At 35.7% G+C, this 24,872-nt stretch overlaps 1 protein-coding gene across 1 annotated transcript in view; it reads right to left on the bottom strand.

Annotated features, from left to right (window-relative positions):
• AP1G1 (adaptor related protein complex 1 subunit gamma 1) overlaps window positions 1-24,872 on the bottom strand; it is a 79,587-nt gene that overhangs the window by 32,640 nt on the left and 22,075 nt on the right. The window contains exons 2-6 of the mRNA XM_072817708.1: window positions 23,089-23,292; window positions 11,325-11,449; window positions 3,987-4,128; window positions 2,318-2,414; window positions 883-959 (exon numbers count right to left, since the gene is read on the bottom strand). Of these exons, the coding sequence (XP_072673809.1) occupies window positions 883-959; window positions 2,318-2,414; window positions 3,987-4,128; window positions 11,325-11,449; window positions 23,089-23,289 (642 nt within the window). The 5' untranslated portion in view covers window positions 23,290-23,292. The remainder of the gene's footprint in view (window positions 1-882; window positions 960-2,317; window positions 2,415-3,986; window positions 4,129-11,324; window positions 11,450-23,088; window positions 23,293-24,872) is intronic.

Raw genomic sequence — 24,872 nt, 5'->3', positions numbered from 1 at the left:
CCATTTACTGAGTGATCAGCATAAAAGGAATTAAATGCATGTCACTACCCAAAGTACAGTCTTTCCCAGGCCTCCTTACTACTGTCTTCAAAAGCCAGTGAAAAAAACAAAAATTTCCATTTTATAATGCTGTAAAAAAAGGGAAGAGGAAACTTGGAAGAGCCAGACTTCCATCACTAGTCAACAGCCTAAAATGAACAGAGAGTGACCCTGTGTTATATAAAAGTAATGTCAAATTTCACTTTGCACGGGAAGCCTGGGTGGCTCAGCGGTTTAGCGCCGCCTTCAGCCCAGAGCATGATCCTCGAGACCTGGGATCAAGTCCCACATCGGGCTCCCTGCATGGAGCCTGCTTCTCCCTCTGCCTGTGTCTCTGCCTCTCTGTCTCTCTCTGTGTAACTATCATGAATAAATAAATAAAATCTTTAAAAAAAAAACAAAAAAACAAACCAAAAAAAAAAAACACAAAAAAACAAAAAACAAATTTCACTTTGCAGTTTTCACCTTTAAAAAAAAAAAAAAAAAAAAAAAACCTGCCTTTAAACACACACACACACCCACACACACAATTCCTGTTTGTAATTTGACCTCAGGTTACATTTCCTGACTTCAGCGTAAAAACAGCAGATAAAGGACAGGAGAGCTTGGTAGGTCTGCCAACACTGAGAGAAGACTTCTATTATGAAAGGGAAAACAACTGTATTACTGCCAGTTCTTATATGCCTAAACCTGGCTTCCAGCCCTACCACACAGCAGGGCTGGTCAAGTCCTTTATTCAGCTCTGTAACTTCTTTTCAAAAGAAAATTCATAAGTGAGGAAAATCATATACTTTTCAGAAAAATCATTTTTCAATCAAGAAAGGCATACAGAATGATACCTACCTTTCTGAAATGTGCAAGCATGTCTGGGCTTCGTTCACACATTTCTGTGAGGAGGACTACAGATGTGTGAAGGACACCTGAAATAAAAGAGCAAACAAAAACTAAAAATGAGGCTATATATTATTCAACTTCATAGAACAAGGCTTTGAGTTCTGAAGGTCAATTCCAAAAGGATAATTGCTACTTTTTTTAATTCCCAAAGAAGCTAAGCATTGAGGCGAATACAAAGGAAGTATTTAATAGATGCCTGATTTAATACTGGTCAAGTCAATCAAATCAGAATATTTTTAACAATTATGTGAGCATAACTGCTAAAAAATGAAAACCAACACAAGTGTCTCTCCATTAGAGAATATCCATAAAGACATGCTCACAGTCCCTATAAGCTAGGTATCATCTGGCCCATATTTAATAAGCTATTAGCTGAGATCTGATCACTTAAAAAGCAAAAATCTTAATAAGATTTTAAATTTCCAGATAAAATCAATCAAAACTCCAAGGTAATTATGGATTACAAAGTGAATATGCTTGTTCCAGGGTGAGTAAAAAGGATCTCACAATAGTCTCCACTAATAATAAGTACCCTAACCATTTATTTGTTCAACAAGTTTATTCTGAGCCTTCTAGGCACAGGACTGAATTAATCAAATTATATATACCTTACCATTTTTTTCTCTTAGCATTTAGTAGGACACATGCATTTTCTTTTCACTAACTTGTTTCACTAACTTCAAAATAAGAATAAAATGTTTTGAGGGGTGTCGGGTGGCTCAGTCAGTGAAATATCTACCTTTGGCTCAGGACAGGATCTCAGGGTCCTGGGATAGAGCCCCTGTCAGACTCCCTGCTCAGCAAGGAGTATGCTTTTCCCTCTCACTCTGCCCCTCCCCCTGACTCATACTCTCTCTCCTGCTCTCTAATAAATAAAGAAAATCTTTAAAAAATAATAATAATAAAATGTTTGGGAAAGGACAGCCATGTTCCATTTAATTTCTCTCATTTTATATAAATATCTGAGTGCCCATTATCAATTCCTATTACAAGTAACCCAAAGGATTTTCATCAATCTTATACTCCTACAATGCAATTAAAAAATAACGTTTTCTTCTATTATAAAACAGCCAGGAAATCAAAGTGTTTTACATATGGAAATCAAGGCTGGGATCACTTATTAGTTACAATGAATATTAGCAACTTAACACAGTATTTTTAATATAGTAAAAGAGGACCGAAAATGAAAACTGAGTTTACTATGAAGGAATCAATCTCTAATTATAAAAATAGGATATGAGAAAACAAAGATTTGACCCATCAGCCCTTCCTGGAAAAGCCTAAGCACAGTAAAAAGGCAAGTCCACTGCACTGAAATAGAAGGCCAACACTGCCTGAGCCTCTTTTCCCTTAATACTTCACAAGTGCATCCAAATCACATTACCATGGTTCTTTTCATTCAATAAATTTTTTGTTGCTGGTAAAAACATCTCCATAAGTTCAGGAACCTTCCTGATGACATGAACAGCACATAGTGCTGCCTATAAAAAAAATAAAAAGGACAAAAGATTTATTTCAATTAAGTCAGGGCAACTAATCTTATAAAAAACACCAACAAAAAACCTTATTATCATCTAGTTCACCTACTAAAAGAATAAAGAAGAATGAAGTTAGACATCAGATTTATTATATATTAACTGGTTAAGGCTTTCCAATTTATACTATTTCATGAATGAGAACTTTTAGCTCACCTGTCCCTTTGCTCATAAATCCACTAAATAAGTGGACAAAAAGTTCCTAGACTAGACTATGGTTAATATGAATTTATCTAACAAATTAAATATAACTTATGTGGAGTTTCGCACAGTAAAAAATAGACTTAATCTGTGATACTCATTCTTCTAAGATGACCAAAAGGTTTCATAAAAACACCATGCAATTGAATGACATATTACTGCTGTTACTTTTAATAATATCTATATCTTCCCCAATTCATTCTTTGCTATCAAGAAAATCATTTGATAATTAGATAGTCTCTACTAAAGAAAAGGATGGTTTTGGTTTGTTCACTGGAAAGAAAGGTACAAAGACGGATTTTGATTATGCCGGCCAAAAATTAGTTTAATTACTATTTGCTGGAGTTATATACCACAAAACTTTAGATATAGTAACAAGAAAATATTTCAGCTAATTCTCCCCTAGTTATATTTGTGGGAAAATTTTTTTTTCCAATCCACAAAAATGTTTTATTTAATGAAATAATGTACTTTCTGAACAAGAGCAGCCCACTGATTCTTTAAGAGAAAGCACTAGCTGTGGTTTACAATCATCATTAACAGTCCATGATCCTGGAAAACAGCATGGCCCTTGCAACATCTCATCTCACACCATTAATGTGGAGGCACAGTGAGTATCAGCCAGGCAATAGTAAGTGTTCACTTCTTCAGAGTTCTATATTTTACACCTCTTGTTTACGGAGATTACAGGGTTCAAGAACAACTTTCAAAAACAAAAAAATGTTTCTATCGACATATAAAAGCATAAGAGAGCAAGATCATTGTATTCTATTACTATTCCATTTAAATACATCAATTTAGAAAGTGTATTCTAGATCATTCTCTAATAATTATCTAGGTCCCAATGGAACTGCACTTCCAGAGATTCAAAGGCACTAATACAGAGACATAGGCACTAATTAGAAAAAAAGTAAATTCTTAAAATTCTGTTATCACTTTAATACTATTTAGAATCTGATAAATTAGGAAGTAATCAAGTATCTAGGAAATTCAGTAACATTTGCTTGTTTATAAATCATTTCCTTGGAAAAAAAAAGAGGAATGAAGAGAAGAATTAAAGTGTTCACAATTATCAACTGAAGTTAATCACCAATTAAAAAAACCCACCTCCAAAATTAGTATAAAAATAGATTTTGATTTGTAAACACTTGATTCATATATATTTAGAATATATTTACTGCAGAGAAAGATAGGTTATATCACCAGACCTCTCAAAAATAATTTTGCCTCAAAAAAAAAAAAAAAAAACAAACAAAGAAAATTTGCCTCATCTCCATATTATTCCCTAATCCAAATGCAGACATTTGGTTTCATTACCTTTTTTCTTAAGTAAGAATTGGAGGTTTTCAGGAGTTTCTCTACCTCTCCTGCAAGATCTCTGCACATCTCTGAAGAGCCCATGCAGCCGAGGGTACAAAGTGCTAACCCCTGTACATATTGCGTGCTATGATTAAGATCACTGCAAAAGAAAGGAAAAAGGTAGAAATGAATATGCTTTGCCTGGTGCTCAGCATAAAGAAGCTTCACAATCTAATGAGGTAGCTCTGAGTGATTCACAATTTTCCCAGTAAAGAAAATAATGAATAGGATTATTTTGCAAAAACATGTTTAACTTAATTACAAATCACCAATACAGTGAACTGACTGGCAGTGCCTCCTACAGGCTTATAACTCCACGTTTCCAAATACCAAAGAGAAATTATTTTTTTTTTTTAATTTTTATTTATTTATGATAGTCACAGAGAGAGAGAGAGAGGCAGAGACACAGGCAGAGGGAGAAGCAGGCTCCATGCACCGGGAGCCCGACGTGGGATTCGATCCCGGGTCTCCAGGATCGCGCCCTGGGCCAAAGGCAGGCACCAAACCACTGCGCCACCCAGGGATCCCCCAAAGAGAAATTAAACAGCATGTTATCTGTTGAAAACTAGCTACCAAAAATGAAAGAAAGAAAGAAAGAAAGAAAGAAAGAAAGAAAGAAAGAAAGAAAGAAAGAAAGAAAGAAAGAAAGAAAGAAAGAAAGAAAAGAAAAGAAAAGAAAAGAAAAGAAAAGAAAAGAAAAGAAAAGAAAAGAGAAGAAAAGAACTAGCTACCTCCAGAATATTCAGCAAACCACTGAAAGTGAAAATCAACAAAGACAGAAACGCGAAACACAACTGTATATTGTATGTTTAAAAGATCCGTGGGGGTGCCTGGATGGCTCAGTAAGTTAAGCACCTGACTTGATTTCGTTTCATGTCATGATCTCAGGGTTGTAATATCAAACCCTGCATCAGACTTCCCTGCATGGAGCCTGCTTCTCCCTCTGCCTATGTCTCTGCCTCACTGTGCCTCTCACAGAAAAAAATAAATAAAATCTTAAAAAAAAAAAATAAAAGCTCCACTACTAACTACCAAAAAAACCGACTATATGTATACATGAACCAAATCTTAAAAAAAAAAAATTCAGAAAACACGGTCCCCACTACTAGGGAGATCATTTAAGAAGACTTAAATATCATAACAGAAATACTCTGAAACCTCTAACCTTATGGTATAGTATTAACCTTGATGTATTAATTTTTACACTTTTATTTTTTGTAATCAAGAGGAAAATATTATTAACTAGAAAAAAATTGGCTGGGCTGCCCAGGTGGCTCAGCGGTTTAGCGCAGCCTTTGGCCCGGGGTGTGATCCTGGGGACTGGGGATCGAGTCCCACATCAGGCTCCTTGCATGGAGTCTGCTTCTCCCTCTGTCTGTGTCTCTGCCTCTCTCTCTCTCTCTGTGTCTCTCATGAATAATAAAATCTTAAAAAAAAAACAAAAAACTCGCTAATTAAATCATCTTTAACAAACTATGCTAGATATTTAGTGAGGCCCTGTATCTGGTAATACAGATATACAAGGTTCTATTTCTAACAGACATTGATTACTGTATAAAATTATTTAACAAATCAGCCAGGAAATATACCTTCAGAAAAGCTGAAATATTAAAAGCTTGAACTAGTAAATTCATTACATATTATAATCAACTTTTACTATTCAGAGAGTAAATTATTGTATGAGTTATGCTACTTCTATCAGCTTTAAGAGCATTTTAGTATCCTTTAGTTAATGGTCCTTAAGGATTTCAGTGGCTAAGGATCTCTGGAAGCCCTAAGACAGCTTCATGGGGTCCAGGAGAGCCAAACCATTTTCATAATACTAACTCATTATTTGCCAAATGTACTGACAATTGCACTAATGATGCAAAAGCAGTGGTGGGAAAAATTACAAAAAATTACATTACAAACCAGAATAATGGCACTAAACTATACTAGTAGTCATTGTATTCACTACCACACAAGCACAGAGGATGGAAGGAAGAGAAGAAAGGAAAGAAAGGAAGGAGAGAGAGAAAAGAAAAGAGGAAAGGAATGTGTCTATTTGTTTCACTTAAGACTGTCTGTGACAAAGCAGCAAAAAAGATTAGTTTTATTAAATCCTGACTCAAATGTATACTGTTTAATATTATGTGACCAAATAGGAAGCATGCATAAAGAACTTCTGCATCCTCAAGTGATGATCTGAGAGAAAAGTACTTGTGCACTTGCAAACTAAACTATGAACTTTTCAAATGTGTATGCTTTTTAAATGAAAAGTAACTGACAGACAACTATAATTATTAAGATTTGGGTATCTGATAGACATCTTCTGGAAAAAGAGTCAAGTTTAGCCTTCACTTCAAGAGCAAAAACCAACAATATTTGTTGCCAATGATGAAATCCAAGCTTTGAAGTAAGAGAATTTTGGAAAATTTGTATTGCCATAATGAAATTCACAGTCTACCAATACTTTAATTCATGAGCCAATTTTTTCCAAATGACTTAGCCATGGTGTTATAAACCTATACATGAGTAAAAGATCCATTCAAAGTGTGAAACAGAACAATGGGTTTTAATATAACAAAGTACCAAACTTCACTGATACAGTTTGAAATTCTACATTGTAACTAATCCTTAAGAAACTACCACTTATGGAGTTTTGGTATAGTATCAAAGAAGAATATCCAGTTATTTGAAAGGCTATTAAAGTCCACAAGATATTGAAAGCAGAGGCAGGGCAGCCCCAGTGGCTCAGCAGTTTAGCGCCGCCTTTGGCCCAGGGCGTGATCCTAGAGACCCAGGATCGAGTCCCACGTCGGGCTCCCTGCATGGAACCCACTTCTCCCCCTGCCTGTGTCTCTGCCTCTCTCTCTCTTTCTCTCTCTCTCTGTCATGAATAAATAAATAAAATCTTTAAAAAAAAAAAAATTAACAGTGACCTTGACTTAAAAAATATAAAGAAAAAGAAAGCAGAGGCAAATATGATATCTAGCTATCTTCCACTAGGCCAGATGTATAAAAGACTTACAAAAATGTGAGATAATACTATTTGTCTCATTTGAATAGTTTTTGTTTTGGAAATTTTTTTTTTTAAGATTTTATTTATTCATGGGAGACACAGAGAAAAAGGCAGAGACATAGGTAGAGGGAGAAGCAGGCTCCCCAAAGGGAACCCAATGCGGGACTAATCCCAGAACTCCAGGACCACAACATGAGCCAAAGGCAGATGCCACTCAGGCATCCCTGGAAAATATTTTTTCATTAAAAAACATTACTGATGTTACCATGTAAGGTGTTTATTACTGATCATTTTATTTTTTTTTAATTTTTATTTATTTATGATAGTCACACAGAGAGAGAGAGAGAGAGAGAGAGAGAGAGAGAGAGAGAGACAGGCAGAGACACAGGCAGAGGGAGAAGCAGGCTCCATGCACCGGGAGCCTGACATGGGATTTGATCCCGAGTCTCCAGGATCGCGCCCTGGGCCAAAGGCAGGCACCAAACCGCTGCGCCACCCAGGGATCCCCTGTTACTGATCATTTTAAATGAAATAATAAAGTTTTAATCTTCCCTGAACAAAGAAAGGAAAAGAAAGTAAAGCATAAATTAGCCAGGTTTGCTACTTTGTAAGAATTTGAATTTTGAAGGCAAAAATTACTGGTCAGGGGTCCCTGGGTGACTCAGTCAGTTAAGTGTCCAACTCTTAATTTTGACTCAGGTCATGAATCTCAGGCTCATGAGATCAAGCTCCAAGTCAGTTCCGAGCCTGGCATGGAGCCTGCTTAAGATTCTTACTCCCTCTCCCTCTACCCCTCTGCACCCTATCCCGACCCCTACTTGCTCTTTCTTTCTCTCAAAAAAAAAAAAAAAAAAAAAAAAAAAAGGTTTTCTTCTGGTAAAAATGTTTAAGTCTTAACTATGACTTTATCATTTTAGGCTCCCAGTTACCAAGATATTTAGCTGACTCTTTTTTTTTTTTTTAAGATTTTATTTGTTTATTCATGACACACAGAAAGAGGCAGAGACATAGACAGAGGAAGAGGCAGGCTCCTTGCAGAGAGCCCAGTGTGGGACTGGATCCCAGGACTGGGACCACACCCTGAGCCAAAGGCAGATAGATGCTCAACCTCCGAGCCACCACGTGTGCCTTAGAGCTGACTTTTCATTCATTTTTTTTTTAATTTTTATTTATTTATGATAGTCACAGAGAGAGAGAGAGAGAGAGAGAGAGAGAGAGAGAGAGGCAGAGACACAGGCAGAGGGAGAAGCAGGCTCCATGCACCGAGCCCGACGTGGGATTCGATCCCGGGCCTCCAGGATCGCGCCCTGGGCCAAAGGCCGGCGCCAAACCGCTGCGCCACCCAGGGATCCCATCATTCATTCTTTTCAATGATTATGAATGTTTGGGCAGCCCGGGTGGCTCAGTGGTTTGGCACCGCCTTCAGCCCAGGGCATGGTCCTGGAGACCCAGGATCGAGTCCAACATTGGGCTCCCTGCATGGAGCCTGCTTCTCCCTCTGCCTGTGTCTCTGCCTCTCTCTCTCTCTAAAAAAAAAAAAAAAAAAAAAAAAAAAAGTTTGCATTAATACAGGTTCTTAAAATATCGTATCCAATTTTTAAAGATTCCAAGATCTTTAATCACTTGGAGCTTTTCTAGGCCAATGAACAATGAGGGAAACGTTCATTAACATAAAAACTGCTGGTATACTATGATGCCTTATAATACAAACAAAAAGCAAACACACACACACAAACAAAAACAAAAACCACTGAACAAAAAACCCTTACAAAACAAAGAAACCCATTTGTTAACAAATTTTTTTTAAGGGACACCTGGGAGGCTCAGCAGTTAAATATCTGCCTTCAGCTCGGGGCATGATCCTGGAATTCCCGGGATCGAGTCCCATCTTAGGCTCCCTGCATGGAGCCTGCTTCTCTCTGCCTGTGTCTCTGCCTCTCTGTGTGTCCCTCATGAATAAATAAATAAAATGTTTAAAAATACATAATTTTTAAAAACAAAACTAAAAAACAAAAACAAAAACAAAACTAAATGATTAACTGGAGCTTGGACTAAAGTGCAGATCATTTCCCAACTATTAGTTCTCTCTCAAAAAGTTCATTTGGGGTCTGGCTAGGTCTCATTAAAATTCAAAACAAAGGGGTGCCTGGGTGGCTCAGTCAGTTAGGTGTCTTCCCTTGGATCATGTCATGATACCAACTGGGGTCAAACGTTGAGTCGGGCTCCCTGCTCAACCAGTAGTCTGCTTGTCCCTTTCCTTCCCTCTGCCTTCTCGTGCTCTCTAATAAATAAAATCTTTTTTAAAAATTCCAAACAAAGATTTCTTCTTTGCCTGTGTACCTCATTCTTCAATTTTTATCAAGCTACAAACCTATACTTGAGTTTGGTATTAACTCTTTAATATGAACCTGCTGTAAGGCAGAACTGCCAAATCATCAGCATGTGATTGAAGGCTGAAGTAATGAGGGCAACAGAGCATGCAAGAAAAAAATTAAAATAACTCTCAAAGGCCTAGCCAGAGTAAATGTATAAAAGAGTCATGCTGAACATGTAAAATGTAACCTCTACGATACCAAGGATCTCTGCCCATTTTTTTTTCATTCTCCCTCCTTAGAGCTTCTAACAGCTCCTGGCTGTTAGAAGGAATACAATAATAATAGGTATACAATAATATTTATTGAATAAGCAAATCAACTTAGTATTTTCATTAGTATTTATATCAAAGCCATAAAATAAAATTTTCCCAAAATTAAGTTTATAGATTCAATGTATTTACATGACACACACTACATTTACAACCAAATCGTAATTCTCATTTTGGAATTTTCCATTATCCATTGGAAAATTTTTAAAGTAGAACATTATTGACCACAGAAAAGTGTAAGACTTCAATAACTACAAATGTGATCACCTATATTCCCTGCTTCTACTTTGTCAAACAAATAAATAGTGCAAACGAAAAAGAAATCTACAAAGGAGAGGAAATCAACAGACACACCAAAATCATAAAACCATAAAGTACTTTTAACCAGTAAGGCCATCAGAACTTCCATAACTTTCTAATAGACATTTGCTGGAAGAAGGATGCTAGAACTAATTCCCTGTTTGGCTACTCCTCCATACAGCAAGCATTCCTCAATTTGTAAGTTCAACAAACATGACTGGACTAGTAAAGTACCCATGAGAGGAAAAAAGACACAAAAATTCACAGGGCTAGGTATAATTTCGTGCAACTGAAATCTTGAATTGGACCACTGACAGGCAAGACCTCTCCTTCTACCTTTCAATGGTATTTTTTTTTTTCTTAAGATTTTATTCATCCATTCATGAAACATACAGAGAGAGAGACAGAGACACAGGCAGAGGGAGAAGCAGGCTCCATTCCATGCAGGGAGCCCGACGTGGGACTTGATCCTAGGTCTCCAGAATCATGCTCCGGGTGGAAGACAGGTGCTAAACTCCTAAGTTGGATGCTTAGCTGACTGAGCCACCCAGGCTGCCCCCTTTCAATGGTATTTACTCAGAACATACACTGGTCATTCTTTAATAAATGTAACATTTTAATAAAATGGTATTAAAGGACCTTATAGTATTCAAGGTCCTGGAAATATAAGAAAGCTCTGATATACCAATGCTTTTTCTATTATTCTATGTTGGCCCAAATTCTTGTTTCATTACTAAACTATGTTCCTATGATTGAAGATGTACAGCAATGCCTTTGTTTAATTAAATTATTCCCTACAGGTGCACCTGGGTGGCTCAGTCAGCTAAGCATCCAACTCTTGATTTTGGCTTTGGTTATGATCTCCAGGTGGTAGGATGGAGCCCTGTGTCAGGATCTGCACTCAGCGCATGAAGTCTGCTTGAGATATTATTTCCCTGCCCCCAGCCACCCTGTGCTTGCTCTCTAATAAATAAAATTTTAAAAAATAATAATAAGGGCAGCCTGGGAGGCTCAGCAGTTTAGCGCCGCCTTCAGCACAGGGTGTGATCCTGGAGACCCAGGATCAAGTCCCACGTCAGGCTCCCTGCATGGGGCCTGCTTCTGCCTATGTCTGTGCCTCTGTGTGTGTGTGTGGCTCTCTCATGAATAAATAAATAAAATCTTAAAAATAATAATAATAAATATTCCCCTACAGAAATTTTAATCCTTTGCTTATCCTCTTTACATATAAATAAGAGCAATTCAAATATATTCTAGATAGTAAATAAAATCAATAAATAGAAGCCTTGATGTCATTAGAAAACTTTAAAAGCACAAAGTAGTCATTAAAAGAAGGAAAGGTAAGACTTACTTCTTGATACAGTTGGTCATAAGAAGATGGACATCTTGTCTTTCATCTAACAGCAGCATTGCCCCTAAATAACCAATGCGTTTGTCTGTGAATTTTTGAGAGGCGATAAGCTTGAGGCACTCCAACTGCAAATTAAAAAAAAAAAGAAAAGAAAGAAATTGCTACCACAATCCGGAAAACAGTGTTTTTAACCCAGAGTCAGTGGATGGCTAAAATAAGTAGTGACCAAATTGCCTAAATAAAAGGCAAATAACTAAAATCTTTAGATACCTTAATAATAGATAACCAAGTTCCAGAATTACCATCTCATTAAGGTCCTGTGATATATGCTATCCAAAATAATCTGTGAAATTTACCTTACTTCCACAGATTGAAATAAATATTAACTAGTAAAGTATTATAATCAAATATAACTCAATTCTTAATTTAATCCTCAGGTTGTACTAAATGAACACCTAACTTATGTGTATATTTAAGGTCTGTTTCCTATTTTGAATAAAAAACTCATAATTGGAAATCCTTCAAACTGCCAAACACTATCTTAGACATCAGGAATATACAACTGAAAAGCAGAGACAGACAACAACTAACTTTAATGTGGAAAGTGTTACATTTAGGGCTTGCATCAAATAGTAGGGAAAGTAAGACTTTAGGATATGAGGAATAAAAATACAGAGAAAAAAGCCAAAGGAAATTTCAGGAGTGGAATTAACCTAAAATGTTTTATATGATTTTTTTCTTTACATAATTGATAAAAATCCTCAGACCTCAAGACTCTTTGTAGTTAAACAGTCTCTCTACTTAGCCTTTCCTGATCACAATCATTTTGATATACTTTATCATTCCATCTTGACTAACATGGAAAAGGCCAAATGTCCCCTCAATAGCAATTGTTTTCAAAGGGTGTACATAAGTTAGACTCTCTAAGAGGAATTTTGCAAACTATGCTCCCATTTAGAACCACCCCATCCCAAGGAAAGGAGCTCAAATGCAGACCCGTGTACAATAGCCTAAAATCACGTGAGACTACTCTCCATCTGAATTTGCCTGTAAGTTCATAAATGAAATTGAGGAAAGTAAAAGAATTTACAAATAAAACTTTTCAAGCTATTTAAAAATTGCTCTCTCGATGTATCTCCATTAAAAACACCTAAAGTTAGCAGAATGACTATACTATCATGAAATCAAAGAAGCCTCCAAGAATAACCATATCCAAAAGGGAAACTGAAATGCCTTCTAAAACTGACAGAGATTATATAACAAGCCTTCCCTTCCTTCTATGCATTCAATTTAAATTTTAAAGAACAATTTCTGAAATAGAAGATGAAGAAAGTCATTTTTACAATGTCAGCAGAAAAATCACTGCTGAGGTGAATGAGAAAATCAGGAACTAAAATACCATCAGAAAATCTTACTTTTTTCAACAAAAGGGTTTTTAATCTTCCTATTTAATAATCCTATAAGTGAGAATTTTAGCAGTGAAAAAAAGTTCTAAGAATCAGTTATTACTGAAATTTTTATCATCCTTATAGAATCATGCTTTCAAAAAAAGTAGGCATTACACAAAAAGAGTAACCAAAAATTTGTTATTAAGATACACTAATAAGAAGACAGGCTTTACTCTTAGGCATTAATATTACTTTGTATTTTTTAGAGCCAAGTTTTAAGATAGTCACACTAAAAGTCATTAGTGACTAGTGAGTACAATTTGTTGCTTTTTGTGATACTTGCTTAAAACTTGCCCAAAAGTAAAACAGAAAAAGAAAAACCACAATTTAAAAGGACAAACACTAAATTAATTCAATATTCCCCATTGGTACAGTGACTTTGCTTCAAGAATAAACATTTGCTTTATAAAGGTGGCAAATATGAGAGGAAATATAAGACTAAAGACTGGAAATACCATTTGAAAACCACCCTCCACTGAAGGATTAACTCTCATCATACTCTACAGGTAGGTGTCGGTAACCAGCAATAGGCTAAGAAAGTACCATGTTTCATCTTTAAGAATATTATCAAAGGGGCAGCCCAGGTGGCTCAGCAGTTTAGCGCCGCCGAAGATCCTGGAGACCCAGGATCAAGTCCCGCATCGGGTTCCCTGCGTGGAACCTGCTTCACCCTTTGCCTGTGTCTGTGCCTCTCTGTCTCTGTCATGAATAAATAAAATCTTATATTAAAAAAAGATTATTATCAAAGTTTTCAGATGTTAAAAAGGATGAAGGGGTGTTCAATGGGGTTATGAGTAAATACGAGGGGAAGGCATCTATTTTTGAGCATCAATCATTAAAAATACAACTCTGGTGTGAGTTACAGAAGAAAAACAGTACAACTTCAAATCAGTACTATTTCCTTCTCACTTAAAGCTACTTGAAAATCCCACTTGAAACATTGCTAACCCACAAATCTAGCATATGCTTTAAGACCACAGTAAACAGTCTAGCTTTTATATTCACACAACCACAGAGACAAAAAATAACGTATGCTTTTACTCCAAATTCCGTGAACAAAGTCAAAAATGACAAACTTGGAAAAAATATTTGCAACTCATTTCACAGATATAACAGGATTCTACAAATTGTTTTTCAAAGACCAACAACTCAATATAAAAATGGACAAAAAACATGGGGAGTTCAAAGAAAACAAAAATAATCCAAACATATGAAATGGGTTTCAACCTCCTCATAAAACAAATGCAAACCCATCTAGGTAAATTTACTTAAATCACTGAACTGGGGGCACCTGGGTGGCTCAGTGGTTGAGCATCTGCCTTTGGTTCAGGTCATGATCCTGGGATCCCAGGATCGAGTCCCACATCAGGCTCCCCACAGGGAGCCTGCTTCTCCCTCTGCCTGTGTCTCTGCCTCCTTCTCTGTGCGTCTCTCATGAATAAAGAAATAAAATCTTTTAAAAAATTAATCCAGTTGAATAATAACCATTATTTTGCACATGTATTAATACAAAGGTAGTGTAAGTTCCTAAAAGTGGAATTTCTGAGTCAAAGGGTACGTGTATTTATAATTAAGATAGTCCAGATCTTTTCTCACTACAGCTTTTGTCAGTTTACATCCAATCACTAATGTCCTCGCACTGTTATGACTAACTTTGCTAATATAATAGGTTAAAAAGTAGTATCTCAATATGGTTTCCATGTGCATTTCTTATGGATCCTGGGATCATGCCCTGAGCTGAAGGCAGATGATAGAGTCGATTAGTCAATAGAGCATGTGACTCTTGATCTCAGGGTTCTGAGTTCAAGCCTCACAATAGGTATGGAACCTGCTTAAAATTTTAAAAAATAAAATAAAAAATAGATACATAGTAAGATTGGAAAGAAATGTCCATTAACAAGGCATCAGTTTAATAAATTATGATTCCTATCATCATGATTCATAAACATCAAGGAATACTATACATTACCATGAGTATGTCAAAAAGCTGGAAAAAAGAATGAGGGCATGGGCTAATCTTCAAGACAGATTAATAAGTAGACAATGTACACAGTGTGATGCAGTATGTATTTTACAGTGGAGGGGCATTTCCATTGCCTAGAAATGTATAAAATATCTCTGGAAGGATGGACATGGACAAAAAGCAGAGTTTTAATCATACATTCTTTTGTACCTTTCAAATTTTAAATGAGTGAACTGTCATTATTTCTAAGATGAATAATATTGAGCTAGCAGGAAAAAGTTTGAAACTTCAGGATAAAGGGAAGTTACATTTAACTTGTAGTTAGAAAAGTTAATATAATATTAGAATTTAAAAGGGGAAAAAAATAAAAATAATAAAAATAAAAGGGGGGTGGGGATCCCTGGGTGGCTCAGTGGTTTAGCGCCTGCCTTTGGCCCAGGGCGCAATCCTGGAGTCCCGGGATCAGGTCCCGTGTCAGGCTCCTGGCATGGAGCCTGCTTCTCTCTCCTCCTGTGTCTCTGCCTCTCTCTCTATCATAAATAATAAATAAATATTTTTAAAAAATAAAAAATAAAAAAATAAAAGGCGGGCAATTATTCCCTCCTCAAAATTGAGTAGTATGTAATTTCAAAAATTAACAAAAATGCATGTAAGTCTTAGAATTGTTTTAGGAAAAGATTAAAAATTAAAGACCAAAATCTTATGAAAATACAACTCAGTAAATGAAAACAATCAGTCCTTTTTAAATAACTTAAATTCATAATGAGTGATTATTGTGCTATTCTATTATACCTCTAATGCTATAAGAGCTTAAAAAGTATGTCCATTCTTTTTTTTTTTTTAAAGATTTTATTTATTTATTCATGATAGACACAGAGAGAGAAAGAAGCAGAGACACAGGCAGAGGGAGAAGCAGGCTCCATGCAGGGAGCCTGTTGCAGGATTTGATCCTGGGACTCCAGGATCACGCCCTGGGCCAAAGGCAGGCACTAAACCGCTGGGCCACCCAGGGATCCCCCCAAGTATGTCCATTCTTTACCTCTAATCCCCACAATGGCTATGCTTTCTTCTATTGGCATTTGTATTTTTCACTATCAGTTTCTTCCTTGTCAACAACATTCTTATAATTGGCTTTCTAACAGCAACCTTCTCACTGTCCCTACTATCTTCCATCCCAAAGGTCTGTTTGCAGTAACTCTTAGCTATTCACTGATTTTCTTTGTATTTACTTTCCAATTGTTTTTGAGATGCTGTGGTTTTGCTTTAACTTCATAAACTCCTGCTACGTAAAAACCAATGTGCTAGACATTCTCACTGATACCCAGTTAAAGGGCACACAAAAAGAAACCAACATTTGGATATATATCAGAAGTATGATACATATATATACATCATATATCACATATATATACACACATACTGTAACAACTATGCACAAGCTACTGTGAAAACAAGTCAGGAAGGGCACTCATTCAGGTGAGAAACAGAAAAAATCAGAGAAAGATTCCTATCTTTTACATAACACATAGTGGAATAGAAACGATTTGATTTAGGAGCCCTAATCCCGGTTCTAGCTTAAGAGACCTAAGCAAGGGGCACCGGGGTGGCTCAGTGGTTGAGCATCTGCCTTCAGATCAGGGAGTGATCCTGGGGTCCCGGGATCGAGTCCCACGTCGGGCTCCCTGCATGGAGCCTGCTTCTCCCACTGCCTGTGTCTCTGCCTCTCTGTCTCTCATGAGTAAATAAATAAAATCTTTAAAGAAAATTTTTTAAAAAAGAGACCTAAGCAAGTTACTTCAACAACCTGGGCCTCATTTTCCTCTTCACTGAGATAACTGGGCCACATCATGAAAGACAACCCTAAAGCAGCCCTCCACTCTCTGCTTTCGAGGCAGAAAAGTAGTCACTAATTCTCTACAGCTGACTCTTGAAGTGGCCTAACAATTTTTCTCAGCAGAAACATTCAGGCAGCCATTAGCAACAAGCCTAAGAGAGTGACACTACGGGATCCCTTTGGAATAAATATAATGTCTTAAGGAAGTGGCTTCCAAACCTGACTGATCAAAATCACCTGGGAGAGTTTTGAAGTATGTAGGTCACCCCCAAAATATCCTGATGGAGTAGGTTTCAGGTAAAGCCTGACAATTTGATTTCTATAAACATTTTCTAAATGACTCAATATTCGAATTTTCTCCAAGTTTCAAAGCAATTTTTTTTAAAAAAGGATTTTTTGGCCTTGTTACATTTTTCTAAAGTGAGTAAAATATTGCTCTTTATCAACATTTAATCTGGTTGCCCTTGAAAAAAGCTGCACCTATTTTGTTAGCTTTTAGAACAATTTCCCACAAGGTCAAATGCATATATACATTTGTTTTTATACTGAACATTCTGCTTTATGATGTGATCAATTGTCTTGATGAAAAGATACAATTAAACATTAATGGATCTACAGTGATTGGTTAGGTCTTTTAAAAAGTTACCTTTACTTCAATTTAATATTCAGAAATAACTTTCTAGTCTACACACACACACATACACACACACACACACACACACACACATTTGAAGAATAAGCTTGTAACTTGCTTTACACACTATGTAGTATGGCAACATAAAAATCCATATGAGACCAGTCTGTTTTTTTCATTCTTCTGGCAGAGGGGACAAAAAATAAAACACTTAACATTGCTATTGCATCCCATTTTTCCTCGAGAAAATTATGAAATATTTCACTCAAAAATACACAAAAATCATGTAACACTCATTGAGCCACCAGTCAGCTTTATCAAATCTTAACATTTTGCCCTATTTATTTTTACATTTTTTAATATTACAAATTCAACTGAAGCACTCTGCATACTCTGCCTCAATCCCATTTCCCTTCTCTCCATCCCAGGAATAACCAAAACTCAAAATTGCGGTTTATCATTGCCATATGTCTTTACTACATATGCTGAGGCAATTGTTTTAAGCTTTATATAAGTATCATACCATATTCCTGCTCTTTTCATTCAACGTCTTTCTGTATTGCTCACATTCAGACAAGAAATTCTAATTCAGCTCTATTCACTGCTAACACAGTATTCCACTTTGGTATGTACCACAACTTACCTATTCTTTTTGTGGATAGATTATTCCCAATGTTTTCAGATTAGAAACAATGATGCAATGAACTCTGATAAATGCCCGTTGTTAAATGGACAAGATTGTTGATCAGATTCAGGTTTTTCGGTTTTTATTTTGATTTAGCAAATACACTTCATAGGTGGTGGTATGAACTTTCATCAGGAAGTATATAGTTATTTCTGGTGGTTGTCTCTCTTGTGAATTGATGATGACCATCAGGGATTACAAAATGTATGTAATATTCTAATTCTTTTATTCTTTCTTCATTTATCAGCTGTACTCTTCCTCTAAGGAGCAACTTCTCTGTACATACTGTTGGGTTACAAATAGTTCCTTCAGAAGGAACTACTGGTAGAAAGGGAGGATAAATGTTTCTTTCCTTTTATTTAGTCAGTTTTCAAAATAAGTCCCTAGGATTCTCCAAAGATGATCAATGGAGTTTTTTGTTTGTTTTTTTAAAGATTTTATTTATTTATTCATGAGAGACAGAGAGACAGAGAGAGAGGGGCAGAGACACAAGCAGAGGGAGAAGCAGGCTCCATTCAGGAAGCCCAGCAGGGGACTCGATCCGGGGTCTCCAGGATCACATCCTGGGCCGAAGGTGGCGCTAAACTGCTGAGCCACCCGGGCTACCCTATCAATGGGGTTTTTTAAAGTTTAATACTTATGAACTCACTGGAACGCCTAGGTAGCACAGTTAGTTAAGCATTTTAGATCAGGTCATGATCTCTGGGTTATGAGACGGAGCCCCATGTCAGGCTCCACGCTCAGTGAGGAGTCAGCTTGCAATTATCTCTCCCTCTCTCCTTCTGCCCCTCTCCCTGCTCACTTGTGCTCTCTAAAATGAACAAATAAAACCTTTAGATAAAAAAAATTATGAACTCACTGATATAAACTTACTTGGTATTTCAACTACAATTATTCTTATTAATGTGCAAATTTTCTTATTTTGGGGCACAACAAAAAGCCCCTTCTGATGGCTACTAAATCCTTTTAACATGACTTCTGTAGTTTTTCTTCTGTTCTGGAACAGTAGGACAGGCTTATTTTGGGCACAATCTGGCCTTAAGGTGCTCAAGACAAGGATGCCTATTATCACCATTCAATTACAGGTATGGTGCAGTAAAGAAACAAGAAAAAAAATGATTACAGATAGAAAGTTAGGGAATTACCACTGCTTACAGACAACAGTACTGACTATATGGAAGAAATGGGTCTATAGGAACTCTTAGAACCAAATCCAATAATGTTGCAAAAATTAATTATTTTCTATATAGAAAACCTAATTATTGAAGTTTTAAGAGTGCTATTTGCAGTAAGAAGAAGAGCTCCACAGAACCTACAAATTTCACCAAAAGTTTTTAAGACCTTATAGAGAATGCTATAAAACTTTAAAGAGCACGAGAAGTGGAGTGCTATCCTGTATTATAATTGGAAGGGAAGCAGGATGCCGGGTGGCTCAGTGGTTAAGCAATTGTGATCCTGGGGTACCAGGATTGAGTCCCACACTGGGCTCCCTTCATGAAGCCTGCTACTCCCTCTGCCTATGTCTCTGCCTCTGTGTCTCTGATGAATGAATAAATAAAATCTTAAAAAAAAAAAAAATGGAAGGAAAGAGTACTGCGGATGGGTACCTGGGTATAGCAGGCCAGGCTGGAATGGGAAAGAAATAGACAATGCAAGCCCAGCCTAAAGAAGGTCACCAGCCTACCAGTGCCATGGAAAATGTGGATCCAGTGTTGTCAAATCGTCTGATTTTCTAAGAGAAACTAGAAATCCAGATTTCCATTAAAAGTTCCTTGATTTTTGTATCAGTAGCAAATTCAAAACAATTTAACGTATAGTGCAAAATACATCTGTGGAAGAATCTGGCCCCCAAGCTACCATTTTTTACTTCTGCAATCTACCCACTTCTTTAGATACTCAACTTTATTTCTGGATCATAGTTAAGCCGGACACATGAAAGGTTACAAATTCTACAAGAAATTTATCACGGCTTTTGTTGTAAAAGTGTTGAGGATACAGTCTTTTACATTATTAAGAGACTCCTAGATAAAAGACCCCCATAAGAAAATCTATTTCAGAGGTGCCTGGTTGGTTCTGCCAGAAGAGCATGCAACTCTTGATCTTGGGTTGTGAGTTGGAGCCCCATGTTGGGTGGGAGATTACACACATACATATGTAAATATATAAATAAATGGAAATCTATATTAGAATTCAATGATTTTTCAAAAAAATATTTTGCTGTCTTTGAGGAAACAGTAAAATCTGTAATATTTGAGTTTTTAATGTATAAAACATAAATGTTTAACATTTACGAATCTAATTATTAATGTTCATAACCCTATACAGTAATATGAAGACTGTCCCTATTTTACAGATGAGGAAACCAAGAAAAGAAAGGTTAAGGATCTTGCTCAAAATCATAGATAGTAAAATAACAAAGCCAGAATTCACATCCAGGAAGTCTGGTTCCTGTAGCTGCACTCTTAAATTCTAGTTTTAACGAGCACATAACTGAATTCTTTTTCTTGCCTTAGCTGCCTCACCAACAGCAAGTACAGTCACTTTGGGTTCTGAATTCTTTCTTTTCCCAACTTTTATTTTCTACTATTCTTTATTATTTTTTTTTTTAAATAGATGCTGGTAATGTATGTCACCTCAAATCCTCTGTACAGCAAGTCAGGGCTAAAGTAATTAAATAGTTAATAAACTTATTTACAGATTTAAACATACCCAAAGAATGAATAAGTTTTAGAGTTACACAAAGTTGAGCTCTAATCCTCTAATATTTGTTAGCTGTGTAAATTTAAACAAGGCCCTTAATCTCTGAATCTCAGTTTCCTCATCTGCACTTTGAGAATATTACCTACTTCATGGGTTTTATCATAAAATTTGAAAGACTTTTCGAAAGTGGCTACTAGAAATTTTTAAATTATACATCTAGCTCATATTTTTATTTCTATTGAACAGCATCATACTAGATACTGCAGTAAAAAGTAAAGAAACAGGTGAAATTAGTTTTAATAATGTATTTTATTTAACCCAATAGCTCTAAAATATAATTTCAACATATAATCAACACAAAAATTATTTTACATCTTTTTATACTAAGGCTTCTAAATACAGTATATATTTTACACTTACAGCACATCTCAATTTGTATACTACATAACTGTATTTAGACTTCATAAAATTTACAATTGATAGATTCACATACCCAAGTTGTCTAAAACATAAGTTTTCCAGTAACTGCATCAAATATCTTCCAAAATTTATTTTCCTTTAATATTCACCTCAGTTGAACTAGCCACATTTCAAGAGACCAGTGGCTACGCAGTTACTGGCTATCATAAACAGCAGCAAAGTCTAACAAATCTAATAAAATGCAATAAACAGTAGCTGTTGTTACACATACTTAAATGAAAATGGCACTGTGATTCATACATCCAGGTGAGAGAATCCAGATTGGAATCTTTTTATGGGTACATTATAAAGGAAATTCTGATGGGCAGGGTACCAAATACTGACTGGATAGGGCCCTGACTTATTCAAATAGAGGAAACATATTAAGGGACTTTAAAATTATGATTCCTATTCCCACTCAGAAAAATCTTTTAAACTGTACAATTTTAGTACAGTTTCCTTGAATATTAACATTTTCCACCTAAGAATTAAATATTTTATCAAATAGTTAAATTCCAGAACACCCAGAAAACACCATCTAGTAAAGCTGGAAAGCCCATTTTATTTAAACATAGTATAGAAAAGACTTTTAGAAATATAGACTGCTCTTTCACAAAATAAAATATCCTGTCTTAAATCTATCGTATATTTTAAATTCATAGTTGGTCTTTTTAGAACTCCTTTAACTCCATGATGTTAAATAGTGGTTATCACTGAATGTAGGCATTAAGTCTCCTCAAACCCTTGAGTATCTCTTACAGCCCAATATATCAGATTTCTGTAAATCTAACCTAAATGTATCTACTTAAAATCAACCAACAAAAATATATGAACATCTATTTACTTTATACTATGACACGCACTAAATGTATATCTACCTGAACTGCTTTTTGATGTGGTAAAAGCATATAACGTGTTTATTCAGAGGAAAGAGCTGTTGTTTTTGTCTGCCTAGTACCTGGGTCCTCCTTTCCTTTGATATTAACACCTCAATTTTGCTTTGGGAAATTAATGCTCTCCCACTCTCAATCATGTATTTCCAGAGAAAGTGATCTCATTCCCAGCCCCAAAATAAGCATAAAACTAACCCAAGTCAGTCTGATAAGATTCAATCCCATTACTGTTTTAACTCAGAGGTGGGGGAATCTTTCACTGGACTTACTAAGCTGAATAAAAGATACACATGGCCATCTTTCCAGGTAAATTAAATATATCAAAACATTAACAATAGTTATCTTTGAATAATGGAAACATGGGTGGTATTTTTCTCCTGCCTAATGTTGCACATTCTTTCAATTTTGCAGTCTTTTCCTTAAAAAGACTCTTTAGCATATAATACAATTCTGAAATTGAGATAAAATTTAATAGCATAAGAATTAAAAACAACCCGCTATACTCTTTCTCTGTAACTCATTCTCCCTTATCATATATAAACATGGAAAGAAGAAAGCACTTATCACCAAGAGTATTATTCTCAGAGCCTAGACTGTCTATATATAATAATATGCATTTGTGTGTAGAAAAAAATCAGGAGGCAGACCTACATAGTGGCTATAACAGTCAAGTAATGAACTAATTATGACAAAACCCATAAACGCCATTATGTGGCAACCACTTAATTTGTTTTACTTAAAAACATGTTCTCAGTATTCCTCCTTATTATCATTGTGCATACAGAATATAATTAAGAAAACATTCAGCAAACATTTCTTAAATATTCATTATCATCCAGCCCCTGTGACAGACCAATCACAATCTACTGGTTAATCTTGATCAATCTCTAAGCAAGCTAGATGCCACCATCAAAACATACTCTAATCCACATAATGAGAGATTTCCAATGGAAAGCACAACTGACACCAATATGATGCCTTTCCAGGTCTGCAACTTTCTTAATTCTACTCTTGGTTCCACAATGATGGGACTATATGGCTATCAAAAGTATCCTATCCTCCTTGACAAGAAAAGATTGACCCTCCCTGAGCTACTGTCATTCAAACAAGAGAGCACCCTTGCTAGATGTAGTCTCAGCCCAGCCTACCTGTCCAAAGTGAGCAGGGTAGCCCAGCATGTGCATATATAGTAATTTTGCCACATTCCGACACCGGTATGTATTGTCTTCTTCTCTAAAAGATGATCGAATTGCAGCACATTCTTTCTGGATCATTTCTCGTTCTTCTGCTTGGGTTCGGGCTGTCCGGATGGTCCGGATCAGCTCCCGCAATCTGATGGGGGCTGGCATCCTCTGGATATGGAAAGACATTAAATAAAAATGTTCATATTTTTTACTACCAAAACTATTCACAGAACTTCTAATTTTTAAGAATTCAAGATTTGCAATGATACAAAACTTCAGCAAAACTATTACATATATAATCTCAACTCAGGAAATTTCTGGAAAGAATACAAACAAAAGTATTAAGTATCAAGTAAAACAAGATAAGACACAGAATATATCAATGTGTAAAATCCATCATTAATATCAAAATATCTTAGGAACAAACTCAACCCAAATCTTAGGTCAATCCTTAAACTAGTAAGAAAAGGTCTATGCCTAACCTTAGGGAAGACAGATATTATCTGCTCAACTGTGAACTCAATATAACTCAACAAATTATCAGATGAATACTGAATATGATCACAAAGTTCAATTCAACAAAATGAGCGATTAGGAGAGAAGACCAATTATCAGATTTAAATACTTTTCCAAGAAACAGTAATCATCTCAGGACTGGGCACTCTGAAAATTGTGATAAGGAAAAAATAATAAACCAATCTTAGAGTATTTTTTAAGTTATAGTCATAGTCTCATAAGTTGTTTTTAAGTTAATAATAATAATAATAATAATAATAATAATGAACTTATAATAGCCAAAACAATTAAGGGAAAAAAAAGAACAAGGTTAAGAGAAACTGCACTATCTAATTTCAAGAAATACTATAAAGCTACGGTAATCAGGACAATGTGGAATTGAATTTAAGGGTAGACTCAGAGAATGGAGCAAAATTGTTTAGGAATAGACCCACACAAATAAGCTCAAATTATTTTCAACAAAGAGGCCAAGATTAGTCAATAGAACAAAGGATATTCCTTGAACAAATGTACTGGCACAACTAGATATCTATGAAGAAGAAATTAACCTTGGACCTTAACCCCATATAATATACAAAAATTAACTCAAAATGAGTCACAGCCCTTAACAATAAAGCCAAAACTAAAAATCTTCCTTTAGAAAACGAAGGAGGAAATCTTTCAGAACTTTTGTTAAGCAGAGATTTCATATATAACAAGCACAAAATATGAAAGAAATAATAAATTTAACTTTACAAAAATTTAAAACTTTTGCTTTTCAAAAGATGAAAATAATGCAATCCATGGAAAGAGAAAAAAATAAAATTCCTATCTTACAAAGGATACATATTCAGAATATTACAACTCAATAATAAGACAATACTATTTAAAAATGAGTAAAAGATTTGAAGAGACACTTCTCAAAGAAGATGTAAGAATGGCCATAAACACATGAAAACACACTTAACGTCATTAGTAAACAAGAAAATGCAAATTAAAACTATAAGATAGGGATCCCTGGGTGGCGCAGCGGTTTGGCGCCTGCCTTTGGCCCAGGGCGCGATCCTGGAGACCCGGGATCGAATCCCACATCGGGCATCTGGTGCATGGAGCCTGCTTCTTCCTCTGCCTGTGTCTCTGCCTCTCTCTCTCTCTGTGACTATCATTAAAAAAAATAAAAAAATAAAAAAAATAAAACTATAAGATACCACTTTACACCATTAGGATGGCTAAAACTTTAAATCTAAAAGACT

Source organism: Canis lupus, chromosome 3, assembly GCF_048164855.1.
Source record: "Canis lupus baileyi chromosome 3, mCanLup2.hap1, whole genome shotgun sequence".
Taxonomy (NCBI): Eukaryota; Metazoa; Chordata; class Mammalia; order Carnivora; family Canidae; genus Canis; species Canis lupus.
Note: the sequence above shows the minus strand (reverse complement) of the source record. Positions and strands in the feature narration are given on the sequence as shown.